At 42.8% G+C, this 23368-nt stretch overlaps 1 protein-coding gene across 8 annotated transcripts in view; it reads right to left on the bottom strand.

Annotated features, from left to right (window-relative positions):
- Positions 1 to 23368, bottom strand: part of CUX1 (cut like homeobox 1) — a 259909-nt gene that overhangs the window by 56144 nt on the left and 180397 nt on the right. For 2 of the 8 annotated variants that reach the window (XM_019008608.2, XM_019008609.2), the window contains exons 12-20: positions 21393 to 21451; positions 16300 to 16348; positions 15181 to 15277; positions 13422 to 14093; positions 12391 to 12456; positions 10924 to 11025; positions 7897 to 8723; positions 6318 to 6483; positions 5596 to 5652 (exon numbers count right to left, since the gene is read on the bottom strand). In XM_019008608.2, the coding sequence (XP_018864153.1) occupies positions 5596 to 5652; positions 6318 to 6483; positions 7897 to 8723; positions 10924 to 11025; positions 12391 to 12456; positions 13422 to 14093; positions 15181 to 15277; positions 16300 to 16348; positions 21393 to 21451 (2095 nt within the window). The remainder of the gene's footprint in view (positions 1 to 5595; positions 5653 to 6317; positions 6484 to 7896; positions 8724 to 10923; positions 11026 to 12390; positions 12457 to 13421; positions 14094 to 15180; positions 15278 to 16299; positions 16349 to 21392; positions 21452 to 23368) is intronic. The other 6 variants (XM_033518978.1, XM_033518977.1, XM_033518976.1 and 3 more) reach the window with 6 other exon arrangements.

Genomic DNA, 23368 nt, shown 5'->3' with positions numbered 1-23368 from the left:
CCTCCGTGCTTTGCAGCTGGCAGCGGGGAGGATGTGTGGGCCCCTCCCCAGGGGAGGCCGCGCGGCTCCGAATGCGCACGCAGAGGGGACGGGAAATGCTGGTAATTAATGAAATGAAGTAATAAGTAATGAAATGAACAACAGTGGAATTTACAGAGCTCGACTACTCAATGGCCATGGTTTCTCTCCCTAACTGCACCCCCTTTTTTAGCCAACTCTCATGCCAACTGCTACTCTCTGAACTACCTGAGAAGGCTGAGGGAATAATGGTCAGGAAGGTTTCTTCTTTTCACCCAGCTTAAAAACCGTTTTCATTTATTAATTTTGCTCTTTGAAAATAAAGACTTTAAGGATAAGGAATTGCTGTGTCTGGCTCAGTGCTGCTGCAGAGCCACTCTTGAACTCCTTGCTTGGGGATCTCACACTAAGGGGGAGGGAGTGTCAAGGACCCACATTCCCAAATTAACCACAGAAATAAAACATAGCTGCAACTTGACTGGGTAACTTCTCCAGAACGAATGCTAGGAGTCCATAACTGCACTTTGGAGTGAATTAATTTGCCTTCAGAATCCAGCACAGGTCTCCTCTTTGCTATATTAACATGAACACTGGAATTGAGTCACAAGCAGTATATGCCTAGAAAACAGTGTTTTGTATTTTACTTTAGCCCTTCTGTAACAGCAAAGCTGTGACCACAGTGAGGACAGAGTCGTCTTCTACAAATTTAATCACTGGATGGTTCCATGGACAGAGAATCCAGGAGAGGAATTTCTCCACAAATGCTGCCTCTTTGCAAAGCATCTCTGCTGGAGGAGGAGCAGTGGGAGGCAGCCTGGGCAGGACAGCCTGGGCAGGACAGCCTGGGCAGGCAGCAGGGTGAATGCCCAGCTGATGGCCAGGAATCACAGCCAGAGCTATGTTCACTTCAACTCGAGGCACTGACTTCATGCTGCCTTCCCAGGTCCCAGTGAGGTGCCTTGACAGCCATTCTCTCCTGGTTTTATTGATACCAGAAAGGCTGCCAGGGAGGTTTTCATGGTCCAAATGTCAGGGAAATGGCACAGAAGATGATCACACACGTTACAGACAGACTACAACAGCTGCCCTTATGAGGAGCCAACTGATACCCTATGGTTTGAAATCAAGACAGCCACGGACAACTGCTCCTGAGCCCAATCCCAAACCTCACAGAAAGAATGTGGAAACTTCACCAGGATGTGCCAGCGTGCTCCAGGGATAAGCATGAAGGTAACTCTGGCTGACGTAGTTGTTCAGCTCTGAGCTTTAAAACCACATTTGCACCTAGCACAAAAGGCCACAACTTTCCCAAGTCCAAGACTCAATAATTGGTCATCAGACACAAAACATCTCTGTAAGGAATTCCTGCAGTCGGCTGTCTGAGCCATGTGATCTCCCTTCTCTTCCATTTCACAGACTACATTAACCACAAACATTTCATGTCATACATTTTTATTAACCTGGAATGCCAGCAAATGACTGCAAAACCATCTCTCTCTCTTTTTTTGTTTTTTGATTCAACAAAAAAAACCAGCTCCAATTTGGGAAGGTCTGTCAGCATCACTGCACCAATCACTTTGGTGATGTCACAGTGGAAGGACTCAGCTCTCCCTAATCCCAGCTGTGCTCTGGAGCACCACTGGACAGCTCTGCCCACCCAAACAAACCAGAACAATGCAAGAAAAGATGATAAACCACAGGGAGATGGGAGTAAGAGCTTCTCTTTTGCCACCACAAGGCTACTGAGCTCTTCCCAGAAGTGCATCAGGATGGTATTCCCAAATTTGGGCTGCCAGCCTGGTTTCTGCCTACTTTTTCTCCCACAGTAGCCAACGGGACAGAATTCTCCTGGTATCAGGAAAATGGGAATATCCACCCAGCACACAGTTAACTACCTGCCCACTCAGCAACCTCTGTACTAGCAAATGTTACAGGAACCTGTATTACATAAATAAAAATGCAATGGATACCTGGCTTTGCCATCACACCCCAATCTCTCTGTTAATATCATAATGACACTAAACCACCCGGTTTTTCCGATTTCCTTTCCCAAGGGATGGTAAGAAGTAATCTCCCTGTTGTTACAAATGCTTTATTTTGAAAAGAAAGCTTTTATGCATATTTTAGTTGATCTAAATACAGTAGATCTCGCGTTTTTAAATCACCAGATAATACGCAATTATCTCAAGCTAGATTCTGATTTTGAAACAAGCTCTAATTATCTCCCCATTTTATGCTGCTATAATCCTTTCTTCAACTCCCATGAGTGTTACTATTGCTAAGCAGCATGAGGTTAGGAATGATGGATGATACCCAGAAAGGAAGACAAACAAAAGGGAAATTCAAAATCCCCTGAGATCACCCGCAGCTGTATCGGCAAATGAAGATTTCCACATTAGGTCATAAGACGACCCTTACAGAAACACACACCAAAAAGGCACGTCTTCTTCCCACTGAGTATTTGCAAGCCTTTAATGTAGTATATAGAGAGTGTATGTCCTTCACAGAGGATAAAATAAAAATTGAATGTAAAAATTCAGCTCTCCTGCAAGCAGCCACGGAATCAACAGCACCAAAAAGGAAACTCTGTCTCAATCTCCTATAGATACGCAGCACAAACCCCCAAAATAAAACCAACTAATAAAAGCTGTGCACAGTACAAGTATTTAGAAAAATATCTGAGCCTTCTCCTGGCACATGGCAACTGTTCAAACCCACCCCGGCTCCCATCAGCAGTAATGCAACTAAATAAGGGCCAAATTCATCATGAAAAAATGCTGATGCAGTTGGGTGACACTAATTCAACTTTTTTTTCCATGTGATTTGGTCCATGCTTTTGACACATAAATCATTAAAAAGGCAGATTTACCCAAGGGCATTAGAGCATTTAGGTGGAAAGAAATACACAGGAAAAATGTTCGAAAAGGCACAGCAAATACTATTTTTGACCACCTAGGGTACAGACACTGTTTTTGTGTAAAACATGTTCCCTGAAACTTGCACAAAGTCACCAAGCCTCGAGGAGAGCTCACAGACAGAAAACACAGGTATATACACCTGCCTGCCATTTTGGTATAGGCTGTTTTTTATAAAATTCATGAATACAGCTTCCAAAGAAGAAAACCAAGCCTGGCTTCTCTTTCCTATCTCAACACATATATAAATATATAAAATATATACATGTTTAGCCATTCATTATATGAAACACTGATGGGCCCGTCTGTCCGCACGTGAAAATGGAAAATTACTGGACCAAAGGTGACATTTTCATGAATGAGGTGCTAATCAAAACCTTATGATCTAGAAGTGTAACTAACTGGGTCAGAAATCCAGCAAATCTTGCTAGTTTGATAGAATAGAGCCAAACAGTAACGAAAATACTCCCAGCTAATAAAAGTTTGAGTCGTTACTATGCATGTTGACACTCTGTACACTGAAGACCTTCTTGGCAAAGCACTCAGGAGCCACTGAGTGTATTAGTTTAATTTCACTCCTTTCCCTTCATGCATTCAACAAGTTCCAAGCCAATTATATTACATGGAAAAGGCTCCAGACCTTTCCTCATTTCAAAATTGTTCTGATTAATTTCTGTTTTAAAATTACAAGTATGCAACCTTCTCCGCCTTGATTTTCCTGGGAAATGTCTCAGAAGACCAGAAAATTGGAGCTGTCTCTCTCTCTCTCTCTCTCTTTTTTTTTCTCCCTGCCCTGGAGTGATGGATCTTTCACAAATGCATAATTATTATTACCTTTTCCAAACTGTTTGCTGCATTTTTAATTACAGAACAGCTGCTAATAAAAGGAAATTACCAAACTGCCCTTCCTAATTCAAATAACTTGGTTTTTTTGCTCTTTTGTTCTGCCTGGTGTCACAACCTTCCTTATTCCTTCACACGGAGAAAGGCACCAAGAAAAGAACATTTTGTACAACAATTCTATTTTTAATCCTCTGAGAGGAGGTAGAAAAGGGCATGAGCCCATTTTCTCATTTGTAAGTCGGCTTTAAGGAATGAAGGAGGACAGTCATCAATAACATGATTTTATTAGCTGATAGGAACGTGTCACCTCACAAAATATTAGCTCAAGGGCAGGAACTGACAAACGACACTGGGAGTGTGGGAGGGAACAAAATATCCCGGCAGCAAAACTGAACTTCCTGAAGGAAATCACTTTCAGCTCCCAGTGATCCCCCTGGGAATCCAGGAGGTGGTTGGATTTTAATACTATGGGCTTGTCTTTCCATCTTTTATAATTACAGTTAGTCATAAATATGAAGATTAGCAATAACAATGCAGCATTTCCCAGCTCCTCTGATTTCCAATTCCCCCTAAAATGGCTACAATTAATTACTCATGTTTTCCACGCTGTCTCAGGCGTTTGTGACTGTGACACTCTTGCACAGCATTGATGCCACAAAAAAAGTACTCAATGGCATGTTTTTAATGAACCATCACAGGAAATTTCCATGTTCCCTAAATGCTTGGCTATAAGTAACAATAGCCCTATGATTGCAAATAATTTTCTCCCATTTTGGTTTTGTTTTCATGGCTTGTTTTTGCTGGGGACAATTTTTTTTTTTTTTGCTTTTATGTATTTATTTTCAACTGTTCTCCTTAAGAAAAACGTGGACTGAATATCATCACGAATTTTCTTCTAGTAAAATCTTTTAGAATGCAAAATAGTTTCCCCAGTAGAGAGAAAAAAGCACTTTGGTTGGGATATTTAGCGTAAAGCCAGCGAGCTGCAGAGAGAAAAGAGCATTTCAGAATAGCAGAAAGGTGAAAGAAGAACACAACTCATCCCTGTCTGTGCCCTGAAATGCAGCAATTCTCCAACACAGGGCACTGGCTGTAAGCACAGAGCAGGGCATGGGTATTTTTGTGGAGTGTTTTACGTCAGTGAAGCATTTCATTGGTAAGAGGCTGTGTGGGTAGAGTTTGGTATCTAACAGCAGGAACACAGCTGTTCTCTCCTGTCCCAGCCTCCCTCCTATCCTGTGACCATCTCTAAAGCCTTCAGCCACTCATTTCTCTGACACTCAGCTTTGCTGCATCTGCTTTTTTATTTTTTATTTTGCAAATGGAAAGGAGAAAAAAAAAAATCAGCTGGCAATATTTAACGAAGCTTGAAAAAGACATAACGTGGTCTGTTCCCCACCTTCGGATTAACAAAGCAGATTTTGTGCAAAGGAGAATGGAAAAAAACCTGCCAGCGAGTGAGGCAGCTGGAGTATGTGGATCACATTACAAACCAAGGGCTTGTTTTACAGCCATTGTCACATGTCACATTGATAAGCTGAACTATGGCAAAAAAAAAACCCAAACCCTTACAGAGCCAATGATCTCTAAGATCAGACAGAGTCTCTTTACCTAATATATGCAGCTAAATATGTGTGCTCCCTACATCTGCCATAGCAACAAGGAGAGAAGGAGGAATTAACTGCATTAATAAAAAAAAAACAACTGAAGGGACTCCTGTATGATACAACAAAACGTGAGAAACCTCTCAGCATCAAAGCAAACGCAACAAAAGCACAGAGAATTATTTCAGAGCAAATCATTGAAACCAGCTGATTACCTGAGCTTGCACATCCCTGCTGTAGGGAATCCTGTAATGATGTCACAGAGTGAAGGACTAGATAAGAGAGGAGAGGAAAATCAGGGAACAATAAAAGGAGATGCCAAACCACAAACTAAACAGTAAGCAGGCTCAACAAATAGCAAAGTGCTGATCTCGGCAAGGGCTCGCTGCTCAGTTAACTCATGGCACAGAAAGGTATGGCCCAGGCCAGGCTCCAGCCTGGCTTTTCTGTGTCAATAGGTGTTAGGGGAAGAGACAGCCACAATAAAAGTGTCATTGCAACCCAGCATTCCCCCTATAAAGCTTAGTTTTCCTGCTCACCTCCTGAGACAGCAATCGATATTCTCCCTGGAACAATCCAAATCCCCTGTGCAACCCTAGGAAACAGCGCGCAACATTTTCCAGCTCTTTGGCCAAAATTTTTGGGATTGCGTGTCATATTCATGCCTAGATAATATCACCCTAATGAGGAACTTGATAACTGCTGCTTATCAATTACACATAAACGTTTGTAAACATTCCCAGCACGTCCCCTTAGGGACTGGCTGGGCTGCCAGGGTGGATGGTGCCACTTCCATAACGCCTGGACCAGCAATGGTGCAAGGCTGGCTTACTGCAAATTTAAAAAAAAAAATAAAAAATACAGAAAATAGGAAAAAAAATGGAAAAAAAAAAAAATCTCCTCCTCAACTCAAACAACATAGTGGAATTTTAATTACCTTGTCCTTGTTGCTGCCCTTGTGCGGGCAGGACACACTGTCCCAGCTCACCATTCAACCAGAGCTGCATACGAATAAATGGTTCTCGGCCTTTTTGGGTCAATTTGCTCCATGGCTTTGGCCTGGAGAGCATGTCACTGACACTTCCTTGGGACAGCCCCAATACCTGAAGTGAAGCAACCAAGAATGGCACGTTAACACACTGGCAGTGGAAACGGGGGGAATTTAATTCACTTTGGTTTCCTTTACTGTATCGCTCAAATTGTTTGTAAATGGACAATTGTAAGAACTGTAAAAATTGGACAATGATAAGAACTGCTTTTTGTGGGTACTCAGATGGAAATGCTTTTCTTCCTGCCACGTTGCCTTCTGAAGGAAGGTGGGTTTTTCCTGCAGGATCTGGGTGGCAGCAGTCTGGTGAGGGATTTGCATGCTTTTCATATTTTGTGTCAAACAGTTTCATCAGTTTTAACAGGAAAAACACCGAGTCCAGGCACACACAGGCAGATGAAACAGGCAATGACTGGCATGTATTTTGTTCTCAAACAAAAATAATTGGGACTTTTGAGACTAGGCCTATATTTTGTTGATTTTTGGGGGATGAATTATAACAATGTGTGTTTTCACCTGTAGCAGCGGCTGCTCCACATAAGTAAATATTTAAGAATACAGCCGACTGCAGTGGGGGGGAGAGTTTCAGACAGGCAAAACACATTTACTTGACTGGAATTCAGCACAGGTACTAGAGTTAAAAATCATACTTAATGAAAGCTGCCATGGGATCTTTAATGACCCTGAGAGGTCAGACTTTTCATTTTACATCTTAGTGAGAAGGTAATAGTGTGATGCCAGCTCCTATTACACTTTTACATTGATTCAATTCTTTATAGGAAGAAGAAACAAAAAATGTCCAAGACTTTTTACAGCCTGGGAGGGGATTTCTGGTGGTTAGGGACCCTCAAAATCCCACGTGCTCAGTGCTTAGGGCTCACAACGTGAGAACTTCAGGGAGCCTTATCTGTAATCAAACATTGCTCTAAAACATCTCAGAGCACACTGAGAAACTGAGCACCAGGTATTAGAAATGACTTGGAATTCTTGACTTCAGACTAAGGAGAGTAGGGGATTTTCCATGTGTTTGTTTTAATGCCCTTACACACATTTCCAAATAATAACGAAAAAGGAAAAATGCTCTTGTGTCCACAATCTTCACTTATAACAAAGTTAAGACTCTCCAGTCATGACAGTGGTATTACTCAAATATTCCACGAATTCATTACATTAAGCATGAAATATTGAGTCTCAGCAACGTTTGCTTCAGCTTTCAAGTTTTCTAAACTCAGGGCCCCATTCCTAATTCCAAGTGGCTGAAGCCAATCCCTGTATAAAAACCCTTGCAATTCCTACCACACAGGGAAACTAATACTTTGTGAGCTTCATTTGGAAACACTTCACACACGGAGCAAAACCATTTTTCCATAGGACACCCCTGACACATCCCCCTGTGGCTCTGCACCTGTGTAAGGAGCAGAGGGCACAATCACAACACTGGTGAAACAAGAGAGAACCACTTCTTTACCTTTTCCCCAAAGATCCTTTGGCAGATGCCATTCTTTGCTAGCTTTTCCTTGACCTGCCGCGTTAGCTCTATCGTATCCACCTCCTGGTACATATAAATCTCATACTGCTCGGGTGTCAGTGGAGGAACCGAAGGTTTGGATGGCTTGGACAAGGACACGATAGGGGATGAAGGGAGGGGGCTATTTTGTGGTGTCTCACTGCGACTCGCCCCAGTCATGCTCAATTCAGAACTCTGCGAGTACGGAGATTCCGCGTTTGGCCACTCTTTCCAATACTCGGAAGAAGACGGTCCTTGGAGCTGGCTACGATCTGGCCTAGTCTGATTGCTGACCTTTTCTTTTCCACCACTGGCTTCCTCAACTTTTATATCTTCGGGAAGAGCTGCATTTCTTCTCTCATGCTGCACAGTATTCCACCAATGGTCCTTCCAAACACCACCACGTCCCAACTCATTTTTAACATGCCTCAACATACCCTGGGCAGAATCACTTATTCCATGAAGCTCTAAAACAGGTGCCTCCTGAGGCTCCTTTTTGAGCCCAGAGAGGTTCTGCAATGCAGAGATACTGGAATCAGTGACAGATGAGTGTTTCTTCAGGGATATGGCCAAAGGAGAATAGCTGGAAACCGAAGACATTGCAGGTGTAGACACTAGTTTGGGGGACAGGATAGAAATGTCAGCTTGAGATAGAGGTGGTGTTTTTAAGGCAGGTTCAAGGGCAGCCTGCTGTGCCTCCATTTCCCGTCGGGCTTGTTGCAGAATGGATCGAATTGCATCATCAGAATTGCCACTGCTAGAGGCAGAAGGCGGCTGAGCCGGCTCAGCTATGAAAAACAACCAAAAGACTAAATGCAACAGAGGAAAATGCTTTATATTCAACACGTGCTACTGTAAACATTGCCCTGACAGGAAAAAAAGAAAAAAAAAAAAAGGGAGGGGGGGGGCTGAAATACATTTCTGGATGGGAGGGAGGAGTTTTTGCTAAGCAAAGATTTGCACTTTTCAAAATAAGGTAAGATTTCCAAAGTTCTTAACTGGAAAATTTTGAGAGTTGCCAAAGTGCTGGATGTTTGCACGCACAGACTCAGCTGCACAAGTCTGGGATCACTTGCCCTTCCACTGTAAAAATTTTCAAAGAAATGCCTTTGAAAATCAAGCCTTCACCTCTTCCTCCCCCACCCCCACGTGGTCAATAACATTTTATAGCTGCATTTACAAAGTTATTTAACCTTTCACTTCACTCTTTTCTCCACAAATGAATTTAACACGCACTCAGAACTGAACACAGCTGCATTCACCTGGACAGACTATTACAGTATAAATAAGGTGAGACCTTTTAACTTCAAAAACACAACACGCAAATTACAACAAAGGCAGAACTTTAGGAAGACATCATCATCATCATTATTTCACTTGACAAACTAAATATGCTCCTGCTTCCTGTTTGCTTGTTCCATGGTCCCAACCACTGAAATAAACAGCTCTACCAGAGCCAGGCTGACACCTGGCCATCACCCTCTCCCTTATCCCAAGCTCTAGGGTGGAGTCATGGGTGCTTTCAGCAGAGATAACCCCCAAATGCAGCATTCCAGTGGGGAGCCAGGATTTGGGTGGCTGTGCTGCAGCAGATGACTGGAGATGATGAGCAGAGACTGGAACGTGGGTGGGGAATTATCTCTGCAGAGCCAGGAGGTTTTGCAATGGCATCTGCTTCTATTTCAGTCTCCACTGAGGTCCCCAGTGCTTGGAAACCAGTTCCTCTGAAAGCTGCTCTGCAGAGAACAGGGAAAGTGAAGCACCAGGTGGGAGCAGGGAACCCCAAACTGCAAGGAGTGGCCTCAAAGTGAAATAAGATTTGCAGCACGCTGTCTATCTCTCCAGTAATACTAAGGCTCATCTGAATGCATTTCTGAATTTGCCTCCCTACATTCCTTCCTGTCAAATGCTGTAAAACAGATGAAAAGCTAAGAAATAGGAAAAAAAGACAGTGAGACTCTCTCTGCGGTTTTATCTGCTGGTTTCACAGGGAGTTTTGAGGGCCAAATTAATATTTGAAAGGAAGTCTGAGACTCTCAGATGAAACATGCTACTGAATAACATTCTTGCAGTTTCCTGCACAAAGCCCGTATTTTTCTCTATGTAATAATTTCCTGTATAAAGTCATATTATTTAGATCATATATTAACTAGTGTTTTACACTCTGCCATGAGTTTAACTTAGTTATCATTTGAAAGACAACTATCCAAAACTGTAAATCAGTATTTACTTTAAAAAAATGAAACACAAGTATTGCACAGTGATTTCTACTTCAGCCCAATAGCAGTACTGGGAACTCTTAAAGCTGAAAGGGCTATGGACGAGACAGAAATGTTAATTACATGACAGCATAAAATGAGAAATTGTACTTATCTCAGGCTAAGAGGGATTTTTTTGGGAAAGGGAATGTGCTTTGGATTTGCTAGTTCATTCACTGAATATATTCTGTAACCAAAAATAAAGTCATCTAAGAGTCAGGACTGAGTGTGCCTATGTGAGTACAGGATGTAGCATGGTGCTGGGACTGGTAATTGCTGCCTGGAGTGTGACCTTCATCCCAACAAACCCATCCAGCCCCTCTCCCATGCAGTTGTGTCCCTGGGGCCTGAGTGAGACAGAAGAGGAGAGAAAGCAGGAGCTGCTCCCTTTCCAAGGAGAAAACTGGGAGAAGAAAGGATTCTGTAGGTTCCCCTCAGTGACTGCTGCAGGTCTGGAGGGCAGCCAGGAGCTCAGAGCTCTGCACAGGGATAAAGGTGCTCAGAAATCCCACAGGGAGAGGGGCAGAGCAGAGACCCCACACGTGCCACCTTAACTTGGGATGTCTCAGAGACAGAAACAACCCCACTAAATAACGATAAAAATCTCCAAAAAACTCTTCAAACCTACACTGAATGTTTTAAGAATATAATTAACTGACCAGAAAGCTCATGGCAATTGTTTTAATTAAGTTCTGCAGTAAAAGCAGGCAGAGACAAAATGAGCCTGTACCTGTTTTCTGTACTTGCAGCTCCCTTTTGGCTTGTTCAAGAATGGATTTGATGGCTTCATCAGAGCCAGACTCTGTGGTTCGGATTCGTGTGGTTATGTTACCTGGGGAGGAAAACACAACTAATGACACCAGGAAAACTCTCATTTGGCTGTTTTTATAACACAAAGACACACTGTATATGATGCACGGCCAACACAACCTGAGGACAACTTGCACAGGACCTTTACCAACATTTACACCACTCAAAAAAAGTAAAATAATAATAAAAAGCAAAATATCCTCGTTGTGCCTGTCTCTAGCTGCCCTGGAATGGTGAGAACATCAGAGGAAGAACTAGGTGGTCATATATTCCTTTTCTATGGTAATATATATAGATCTATTATTTTTTCTTTTCTTTTTGGTTTTTTTTTTGGAGGGGGAGAGGAAACAGAAGGGAAAAGAACCAGAGGGGAAAGGAAGAAAGCTAAAAACAACTAGGAATCAACTTCAAAACGGCATCAGCTGCTAGGCAAAGCAGGATGAGTATACATTCAGCCCAAAACAGAATTAAACAGTAACTAGATAAAAACAATTTTTAACTTTCTAGAGGTGACATTTTTAAGAGAAAGAGTCATTTAAACACAGATACCATTTGAAGTACTCTCCAGCTAAGAGCTATTACTTGGTTGTTTGGTTTTGCTTTGGTTTTTTTTTTTTTTTGTTTTGTTTTGTTCTGTTTTTTAACCTCTAAGGGGAAGAAAAGGAGAGAAAACTGTGAGTGCTACTGCACTTAACTGCATTTTCCATTATGAGATTATTGTTTGTAAGCAAGCAAGGTAATTTGTGACTGGAGTCAAAATAACTACAGACTTTTGGTGTACCTGCTTTTGATTTTCCTTCTTTCTGGTCTTACTAAAAGAAAAATTCTACAACTAATCTATAACAAAAATGTGCAGACTTCCTGTTCAGTGATAATTTATGGATCTGATGTTCACTTCTCTTGTTGTTTTTTTTCATATGTAATACTGAACTAAGCATCACACTAATTTAGCAGTGTATTAAAGTGGAATCTGTCAGCATAAGCCCCATGAGAAGAAAGAAGTAAATCTAGAGCAGAAGCAGTATGCAATTGATGTTATAACTGTGCAACTTTCTCCCTCCAAAACCATAAAAATAGCAAAGAGAGCATTTCAATAGATCTGATGACTTTATAAAGCCACTTCTATCACTTCTCTGTCTTTATCTGCATATGCAGGGAGGATGGGAGTGGAAGAACTATCCAAACAGGGTTATGTTAGTACAGCAGCAGCAGAATTAGAAAAAGCCAAGTGTTCATCTAACCCATGGTTTGTTTTATACTTACTGTCTGTTTTTCTATCAGATTCCAGGCCAGAATCAAACTGCACAGTTTTAAGGAAACACACAGCTAAAGCACACTCCACTTCCTAGGGATTGACTGCAAAGAAAAACACCTGCCTGTGACGTACCTTCAGACCCATTTCTTCGTTTCGGTACTTCCTGAAATAGTCTGTTCAGGTTCTGGCCTGGATTCTCTGTTGAAAAACAAGTTTGGTAAGAACAAAACAATCAGGGGATGGTTGCTCTGACATCACGGGCTGTGTGACATGAGGAGCTGGCCCTGAGCTCTCCTGGCCCCTCGGGCCCCTGAGCAGGAGGAACTGGCTACTTGGGAAGAAGCAAGGCTGGCTGATTTGTTAATAAAGATTACAGCTATGTTCGGAAAGGAGATTAGACAGATATAAATAAATGTCTAGAGATACCAAAAATGAAGAGGTTAAAGATGGGCAGATAATCCCCTCAAGTACAATCATCAAAAGGAAGAACAGATTATAAATCTAACAGTGTGTGCTTCCAATTAAACAAAATCTAGGAAAACCCTGCCTGTCCTTTCCAATATTTCTTGACTGTAAACAACTCACTTTTCAGTTTCTCTAAATGTAAATCTCAGCCTTAAGATGAATCACAATGAAATGCATGTTACTTTGTAAAATCGCTGCCTTAAATATGCAAAGCTGCTTTAAACTGGGATTGTGTTTTAATTACTCATCTCATGCATCACCTACCCTATTTTGTCAGAACACTTTGGGGTAAAAACATAATCACACAAGACACAACAAAAGCCTGGTCTCAGTAAACAACCTCAAATAAAATTTCCCAAGTATTTCTGAGGGCTGATACCCTGAGTAGCTGCTGACCCTTTTTGCTCCGTGTTGAGCTGTGGCACGGAGGGGTTGGGAAGTGAGGGCTGGCAGTGTCCCTGCTGCTCCTGCTGACAGGCACCAGCCAGTGCCTAAAAAAAGCATAAGCAGAGATACGAACCTGCCTGAGTGCTGCAAAGCAGGGCTGGAGAGCTGAACTTGCTGCACCTGGCACCTGACCTGGGTGAGAGCAGCAGCAGCAGCAGCAGCAGCAGCAGTGCACAAACAGCCCCAGATGGAGAAGCTCCTGCTTTGGAATGGTTGGAGCTAAGAGGAGCAGGGGGCTGGGGAGCTCTTACCTCTTTGTCTGCCCTGGATGCTGCGAAGAGCCAGGATGTTCTGCTCGTCCGACAGGAACTGCTTCATCTTATGAAATGGCTCCTTGCCTCTCACAGTCAGTTTATTCCATGGCTTTGGCCGGGCCAGGATCTCACTCACAGACCCTTGTGACAGTCCCAACACATAATGTCCAAATATCCGCTGTCCAATATTGTGCTTGATCAACTGCTCTTTCACCTGACGTGCAATTTCGGCCGTGTCTATCTCCTCTCCTTCAGAGATGCTCCCAGCACTTTCTGACTGGCTGGGAGATGGGGCCATGCCATTTACATCCGGGCTTTGTTGTAATGGACTTTGGGAAGATATGGAGTTTGTGCTGTATGGACCTGTTGGAAAAATCATGCTTGTGCTTCCTGCTTCCTGCATTGCCTTGGAGTAGAAGGACTGCATTAGCTGTCGCTGGAGGAGAGAGTTTAGTGCAAATTTTCCTGTGGAGGCCAGGGGTAAGCTGGGGCTCGCCAGGGATGAGCTGAAAAAGTCTTGACTTAAACCCGTTGGTGAGAACTGGTGTGTACCATTAGTATTGGAAGCCTGCTCCCCCGCGTTGCGGAGCAACTGGGAAGGAGGGGAGGCCGGCAAGGTTGCAGGACGCTGACTCTCAGGCTGGTCTTTCCCTTTTCTCCTGGCTGACCCTACAAGGAAGGTCAAACATAATGCATTATGGGGGGTCAAAGAGGGAAAAACCAAGATAAAAAAATGCAAAGTTTGCCCCACAAAGGGAAAAAGTGCAGATTGACACGGGCCAATGGAGTGGTGGTGGGAGTTTTGGTTTTGTTTGGTTTTGGTTTGTTTTCATTTGTTGGGTTGGTTTTTTTTTAATTTTTATTTTTAATTTTATTTTTTTTTTCCATGATTGAAAATTTTTTAAGCCAAACAAGGCCCCCAAAACAAACAACATGCATTTCATGTTTGCACCTTTCTTGTATGTTGCAGCCTGGAGAATCCCCCTTACAGACATTAACACTAGAACAGTTACATGAAGTGCAGTGATACAGTTAAATAAATGCAGTTACAGACAGCAAGTCTCTCTGTTGTCTCTCATTCAAGATATGACTCATTGGACCTGACTGAACCCAAATGCAGCAAACATTTACATTTTGGAACAAACCAATTTGAATAAAGGAATAACCATTAGGTGGATGCACCAAGATCGCTCAGTTAGAAGTCATAAAACACTTCAGAATTCAGTAATCCCAGGGCCAGTGGCAACTTTTAACTTTCTTCCAGCTGCAAAAACCATCATTCCAGAATCTGGAAATTCCACTGCTTGCCATTTAAAAAATGTGCACACAAGATGTAAAAGCCCACATTAGGAAAGCCACACAGCAAACACACTTCGCTGGAAAGAAAGGATTTTGCTTTCCCAAGCTGACCTGCTGGTGGTATATCCAAGTGTATCAGACAGGAAGACTGTGCTCTACATGCAAACATTTTGCATAACACTGTGTGTGGGGGAGAGATAGATTTGTTCCCAAAACAGAAGACAGCCTCCAACACTGGTACAGCCTGTAATGCCTCTTCCTTAACCTTTACAGACTCTCTAACTTTCACTTCATTATCCACTCTATAAAACTACAGAAATCCAACGTTACTCAGTGCTCCTGTTGCTTCTTAATCCTCCTGCCATGCATTAGCTCAGACACTCAGCTCTCACTCAGCCCTCCCTCCCGTCACAGGACAGCAGAGGCACCAGAAGAGCCCAAATTTGTGTGGACCTACCGCTCAGGTCGCTGTTGGTGATGCGCAGCGTGGCGTTCTCCGACTGCAGCGAGCGGTTCTTCTCCAGCAGCAGCACCTCCAGCGGCTTGGATGCATCCTAAAGGAAACCAAACGGGGGAGGTTTGTTTCTCAAAGGGTTGAGAATCTCACTCAGGCACTAACAAGGATTTCAGAGGGGAAAAAAAAATTAGAAAAACCCCAAGTGCTCGACTGGTCACTGAAGGCAGCGAGGGAATTCGCTGGGCACAGATCAGCAGGAATCACTCTGGGCTCTGGTGGGAGCCATGGAGGAGATTCACTCTTTAATTTTCATTCTAAATCACTCATCAATTCAAGTATTATTTTGAGATGTGTAACGGAATGTTTTCTTAATCCTACTTATTTTTAAATGGTCCTGGCACGCTTTCAGTTTAAAAGCTGTGGACTTCTTTTAATCTGATTAAAACAGGAGTTAAGATTATATTATTCCTTCTAGGTCAACTGACCCAAGCTAAGCATTTTCTTGACATGCTGTGCTTCAGCAGACACAGTTTGTTCAAAATAACATCAGTCAGAGTAACCTGCTCTTTACTCTTCCCTAAATATCTAACCCTTGATCATTAAAAAACCCATTGAAAATTAATCCCAGGATATCGATATTCAGTTCAGACTTCAGAAACAGCAATTTAATTCATAACCTTTAAACTGAATTAAGATTAATTTGCTGGAACAGCAGAGCCTTCTCAGTACTCCAAGGTTTGTTTTCTTTTGTGAAAAAAAAAAATTTCAAGGCTAACCAATACTTTAAAATGCTGAAGTCCTTGCACAGTGTGCTGCCTGTACACCAACTCCAGTATCTTTAAATGACTCAACTGCACAACATTCTGGTTTATCCACTCCAGCACAGCTGAAACATCACTTTGTCCTTGACCACTTAAATGAAATTAACAGGCAAAAAAAATAAAAAAATGTCCAGTTCAGCTTTTTACATAAGAAAACATCAAGAAAATCAAGGATGGACCCAGAAGCCTCAACATCAACAGGAAAATGTTGATGTCAACACCAAGGAATTGCAAGACAAAATTTTTGTTAATCTACTGAGCTGCTGAATAAGTAAGAAAACAAAAGTAAATTCAGTACCTGCGCACCAGAGCTTTCAGATGGTGCAAACTCCATGGATTTCAATATACTGTGGAAGGCAGAAAAAAGAAATTATTTCCTATTTCTCCTTTTCATAACAACTCCACTAATGAGCATTAACGTTATCATGTCCTGTTCTCCAGCACCACCACAAGTGATGACAACTTTCCTCACAGTAACACAATCTCCTAATGAATACAGAACAACTCCTCAAACCAGTTATTGGATAAGAAAATTTTCTCGAGCATCATCTAAATCATTCCATATGCAATCCCACCAGGCCAGTTTAAAGCGTAAATTTAAAGGTTAATAAGGATATAACATTTTAAGCTGTCAGAAACGATATAAATTTATCTGTGAAGCTGGAAGGGAATGATGAAGTTGTAGCAAAGCAACAAAATAGGAATCACCACCACAGTACAGCACTTTATAGAATATACACCAGCTCACCAGCAAGGAAAATATGCACAAATAATCTTCCCAACCAAGGCACTACAGGCTAAAAAGCAGTTTTTCATTTTAATAACCCCCTCGTTCTATGGCAAAGGGAAGACAAAATGGCCCAATATTTCTCAAGAAATATGAAAGATCCAAATATTTATAAGTACATTAGAAGAAGAATCTGATAGTCTCATTGTCAGTATTTTATACAAATAGTGAGTGGTCAGAGGATGTCTCCCTTCAGAGGCTCTCAGTTAGAGCTGTCTGGCAAACCAGAATCTTACAGGAATCCAGACTTATTACTGTGCTTTGTTGGATAATTTTTTTAAAATCAGTCTGCTGCAGGCAGGACATGAACTTCCTCAGACTGAAGCAATAAATGATTTCAGCTTCTTACTGTACAAAGACAACATTCATTTGGTGAAGAAAAACACATAAACACATATAGATGGTGTTTATACAGCATTTGTCATGTATAAAGCACCAGGAACTCTGAGAGCAGGAACAATCTGTTTAATCATGTATTAAACTGTATTAAAAGCTATGGATCATGTATTAAAGGTTCTTGGAATTGCCTCTGGATCCCTGGAAGTGTCCAAGGCCAGGCTGGATGGAGCTTGGAGTAACCTGGGATAGTGAATGTGTCCCTGTCCCTGGCAGGGGGTGGGACTGGATGAGTTTAAGGTCCCTTCCAGCCCAAAACATTCAGTGATTCCATGAAATGTGGAAACTGAGAGGAAAAAAAAGGCAGAAGTCCAGTATTGAGACAGAGGAACTGGTTCTGGATGCCATGAGGAGTTAGCCAGGCATCCATTAAGTGCCTGAACCTGTCCCTGGATTAATCCAGAGCTAGATGTACATTAAGTGACACTCTGGAAATCAGGTCTCTGGGCCATCCTAGATTACTCAAAGTCATAGAAAACTCAAGGGGAAAAAAGTCATTCTGAGAAAGTGTCCTCATGTATCTTACATCTGTGCATACTCATTGCACACAGGGTTAATTCTGACAGGCTTCCCTAAAATCCAGTAATTAATGACACCACAAATTTCTGGCAGTCACTTTCATTACATGGCACCACTCAGTGTCATCTCTTGCCTGGCTGTAGGGTAGAGCCATCACCCCCCACACAGCACATAAAGTGATGTTGTGAAGACTCTAAATGGGCACAACAGCTCTGCCATGTGCAGAATCAACTCTTGTGCCATCAGAGCACTCGAGCCAGTCAAGGGCAGAGCATGTGGACTACTGGCCTGAGTTCTCAGAGACCCTGACATCACCCTGACATCAAGGAGTGTGACTCAGGGGGAACATCCCCAAAAGCCAGTGTTTCTAGGGTCACCCCTTTGGAGACCAGCTCTGCACCCCAGGACTCCAAGGTGCTGGGGGACATAAACACACAGAGACTCATCCAGGGAAAACCCCAGCCACTGGCAAGTTGCAGTTTCCATGAATTCTGAAGGGAATGGTCTCTGCAGGGATAGCCAGGCCTAATGCACATCCTCACCATGCCTAAATGAGGAGACTCATCTGAATTTCAATCCCAGTTTGAACAGCAAATTATCAAGTGGCAAACATCCCATGGGAAACCCCATTTCAGTTCAGACCAGTGGTGACCTTCACTTACCACACGTGGGTTTGCCATGTGGAGCAATCCAGCAGCATTCCAAACACCTTCCTTCCTCCTGGATGAGGCTAAACCAGAAAAAGCTGCTCTCTCCCAAAAGGAGCAGATGTGAGTGCTGCCCTGACCACACTGTGCTGCTCCCAGAACCAGGCTGACAGTGGTTGGAAGCATAAACCTGTTCATGGTTGTATTTGGTTCTCCACACCAAAAATCTCCCCCTAAAGCCCTGATCCTGTCATCCCTCTCCTTGCGCAGGTTGATGCATTTTAGTTCTGAGCAACTGCTGCCAGTTGGGACCCTCAGGAAGGATCCTGAGCCTTGCAGCAGCTGTGTTTCCAGCAAGATTGGTGCAGGCAATGTGTATTCAAACCTTGGCTGGAAACCTACTGACCTCTGCCTACCTGAAGGGGATTCTTTGCTAACTGAATTAACTTTCTGACAACTTCACAGGTAATTTCCTATACAGTCGAAACACAAAATATACTAAAAATCAAGCTGATGGCACCTCTAATTGCCCTAAGAGGAATATTCACTCCAGCAGGTTCATTTTTAAAAGAATGTAAAAGTTAAACATGTCAAAAATGACTCTCCAAATGTGTCACAAAAGACACATTCTCCTCAGGAATATGAGGAAGCACAATGTTTCTTCTTTGGATTCCAGGAATATCTTTGCCCATGAGATCTTGACTCAATCTATGGCTCAAGATCAGTTACCTGCTTTTTAAAGGAATGATCTTGTGACTTGAATCTGCACATCTAAGGAGACTTGAAAGATCTGACTGTAAAGCAAAGTGTGCATTGGGACAGCTCGACTTTCTGTTCGTCTGATCCCGACTGCAAAGGCAGCAGGGTCAGCGCTGTCGTGCTACTCGAGAGGGAACTGAAAGCACACACAGAGCTCTCAGATCTCAAAAATAGGTTTAAAAAGCATTGGGCACAAAAGCCAGGGCAGAAAGTGAAGAAACCTTCCATGCCAGATCTTGACATGGGCCCACCTAAGTTCCTCCAGAGTTAGAAGTTGGCTGATATTAAGACCCATCAGCCTAGAATGCCTCTAACATCCCAGGAAGGATTAAGGAAAATACATCAGTGCCAAAACACCTAAAAAATTCATTCTCTTCCTGCCTTACTGACAAGATCTCTTTTCTCTTGGTGCAAATGTTATGAGCAGTTCATTTCTGTCAGTGTTTCAGGCAGGTGCAGCAGGACTCGGTGTGAGGGCTCCAGATTTACAGCAACAGACTTCTCCCAGTCTCATTTACAGCAAGTCTCCCTTCAGATCAGGCTGTCACTGCCAGGGGATGCACATTTAGCCTTCAGCACACCTTTTGGATTAGGTGGAGCATGGGAATGGTGTGATGCAGCTGCTTGGGAGATGCAGCATTGCAAACATCCTCAGTGCTCTCTTGGAGAGTCTCAACCCTCAGACCATCCCACAGGATGATGATGGACCCCAGGGTCCTTACAAGCCAGCTATCAATCCACAAATTAGGGATATAAAAGCTGGAACAGCTGGGAAAACAGGGTTAATTTACTGGCACCCAACCAGGGCCACTTCCAGGAGAGTCTCCCATTTATTTCACTGCAGGCTCATCCTGAGCAGAAGCACTGTATGAAGCCTCCTGTGTCACAGCTCCTCTCATCTGCCTTTCCATCCCTGTCCTTATGTAAGCCAGTGTTGTAAAAAAAAATAAAATTTAAAATATTGGTATTATCACCAGAAATACAGGGTTTGCATTTAAAGTACAAATGCAAAGTAAGCTTAAATGAGTATATTGAATGAGTATATTGGGTTCTTGGCACCTTAAGTCTGGCTTTAAAGTCCTGGTCCTGTTGTATTAAACCTTTGCATTAAACCAGGTAGGATTCAAAACTCATTTGTTGTTTCTGCACATTTACATTTAATATCTAATGTAAGGAGCTGGAAGGTTTTGGCCTTATTCCCATTCACTGCTTTGCATATGAGGACATAAACTGGCTAAAACCTGAAGCTGTTCCCTTAACTCAGGAGAGGACATGGGTGTATTTACCCCTAATCACTAAATGATGATGCTATTTTGAGCCCAGGTAATAATCAGGTAAAATGACCAAAGAAATGGTCAATTCATTTAATTTAAATGAAAATTATACCCCTACATCAGGGTGTGCTGCAGCTGGTGGTGAACCAGAACCTCAGCCAGCATGGCTTGAATAAATCAGCACCAGGGGCTGGGCAGTTGTGGGGCTTGCAAATCCAAATCTGCTTTCCATATTCTCCAGGGACGTGTAAACAAAAGCACATGACTACCAGCCTCATCTGAAATACCTCATTAAACCAGGGAATGGGTTATTTCAGCCTTTTTAAAACACACACAGAAATGCCAGAATGATGAAAGAAGAGATGGGAGTTTCTTGCAGTTATTTAAACCTTGACACTAAACATATTTCCAGTCAGAAAAGTTCTCTTCTGAACCTGACAGCTTATCTTGTTATAGTTTAAAATGAGGCTCCTTTAAGTCTCTAAAGAAAATCCCTTGAAATAGGAAGAGGCTGTTTGTGGCTTTAGTTTAAAACCACAATGTATTAGCAAAAATATACAGTGAAACAAGCCCAGCATTAAACTGGTAAGTGCTGAACACTGGCTGGCAGGAGCAGAGAAAAGGTACCATGGCCAAAGGCTCTGCATGACATTTTTGGTCCACATTACCCTCAGCTGTTGGCTGGAGATTTTTAAAGAGTGGTCCACCTAAAACACCACAGATTTTGTAACTTTTTTCCCCTCTGTGGACAATAGTTTTAGTGGCTTTTCTTTGTGGACACGTGTTTTAGTTGCTATTGTGATCCCCTGCTGCAACAAAGAGGAGCTCGCTCAGATATGGAAGCTCCACTGGTTCTGGATGCAATTCCTGCCAATATTCCCAATTTCCCTGTCTTTGTGGTTTTGACTGAATTCTTTATTGTTCCAAGAACACAGATTTGTGGCTTCATTTAACAAGCACTGTTCAACCAGAGTTTGTGAAAAAAATTATGTAAGCATTTAACACTTACTTTAATTCTTTCTTAACCTCTTCATAATCAGCCTGTCCTTTCAGTTTTTCTTCCAGTTGCTTTAAAAGAGAAAACATGGATTTAATTATTTACATTGTTGGTCTTTTTTTTCTGCAGGCTTTGAAAATCATCCTCAAATTATTCCATATATACAGCAGCGCACAAGTGAGGGTTAATGACTCATACCTAATTTACATATATTAGAAAACAAACTATAACCAATTAAACGTAAACACAATTATACCTCGCTCATCCTTTGTTTACAGAGTGCCAAGCATGACAGAATTCAGTGGGTCCCAATTTGGCTGTTTGCAATGTCACTGTCGTGTGTTCAGGGAAGAGATTGGGAATGAAGGTATTAAAAAAAATGGGGCAGCTGAAATTTTCAGGGAGATTGAGTAAACAAGCAGGATGCTTTGGCACATACTGTATTCTTAATAGGACAGTTCTTGATAACCTTATCTACATGATAAAAAGAACAGAGTGAAGAAGCTGTTGTTGACTGGAATGCCTTAGGCTTGGAAGGCTCCTACAGCACCTCGTGCCCAAACAAAACAGCTGTACCAGGAGGTTTTACAAGCGTTACTGATTGCAGGAACTGCTGTGGTTACACTCCAGAGAGGGAGAACTGAGGCCACCCCAGCAGCTCCTTCTGCTCTGCCCCACCCAGGGCACTCAGTGGCTTCTCCTGGGTGTGAGGATGCCCCAAAGGCTGGACCAAACCCGCTGCCACAATCCAGAACGCAATGCCACACACTTGGACCTTACCCAGCTCCCAACAAAGTGCTCATCACTACGGGGTAAATGCTTCAGGAGGCCTAAAACATAGTGATACATAATTGATGCTGTTACTTGCAGAAGCCACATTCATCTCAGTAATTTCTTTGCTTAGTGCAGGCACACCTGACCTAAGCAAGGAACAGAACTTAACTGGCTTGCAACTTCCATGGATAAATTCAGGCTAGCTCTGCTTCAGTTCATTCTTGGTGTTAGAATTGGCACAGAATCCCAAAGGTCATGGGAAACAGAAATAACACAAGGACTTATCACCTCAAAGACAGAGAATCTGCTTTGAAAAGGAAAGGAGTATATGACATGAAAAAGAAAAATAGGACTTTATGTCCAGGAGAGGCTGCCTTCAGGGGAGAGGGGAATTCAAGACCCTACATCCACTCTGGGGCTGCTTGTTGGATGCAGGAGGAGGACACAGGAGGGCTGATGGGGACTTGGATTATTTCAGCAAAGCTGTTTAAAATGCAGCCCAGCTGTGGGGGCATGGAAGCAGGGCTGGGGCAGGCCAACAACAGGACTGGGAACCTGTTCCCTGTGCTGTCTTCCCCAGTAAATCAGAGTGTGGGTATCACTCACCTCAGAGCTGTACCCAAATGATGTAGCAAAACACCCACAGGACAGTGAATCCATGGTTTGAGTCATCTCAGTAATTTAAACGAGGCTTTTTCAGATGCCAACAGCAGCGTGGTGGGGCTTTGTGGGACCTCCAGCTATTCTGCAATTTTTAAAAGGATTTCCTACCCAGCCCTTTGCAGCTCTCACACTGCTGACATTTCTGCCTTGCCATTAGTGTGGATATTAAGGAGCAGTGACAAAGTGGACACCCACATTTTCAACACACAGCCCTCTCCAGGTCCTGTTCCTGCTGTCTGACACCACAGCCCAGCATCCTCACCACTGATGCCCACAGGAATCTCCTGGCAGGAACAGCCAGGCCCTGCTCAAGGAGCAGCTCTTAATGGATCACAGGAACTGCTGCTCAGTGAGGAATTTGCACTCTCTGGGGCACTGATGAAACGAGTGGCCTCTTAAAAAGGTCTGTGTCCCAGTGTCTTTTGTCATCAGTGCCTCGTGCAGTCACTCCAGTTGTGTTAAAAAGAAAAATAAAGTGTCTGTTTTAGCTACAACAGTGGTTTTTTTTTTCACCTGGATTAAATACAAGGCAAGTTTTAGAGTTTTTTTCA

The sequence above is a fragment of the Parus major genome, chromosome 19 (assembly GCF_001522545.3).
Source record: "Parus major isolate Abel chromosome 19, Parus_major1.1, whole genome shotgun sequence".
Classification (NCBI taxonomy): Eukaryota; Metazoa; Chordata; class Aves; order Passeriformes; family Paridae; genus Parus; species Parus major.
This window is presented reverse-complemented; position numbering and strand designations above follow the sequence as displayed.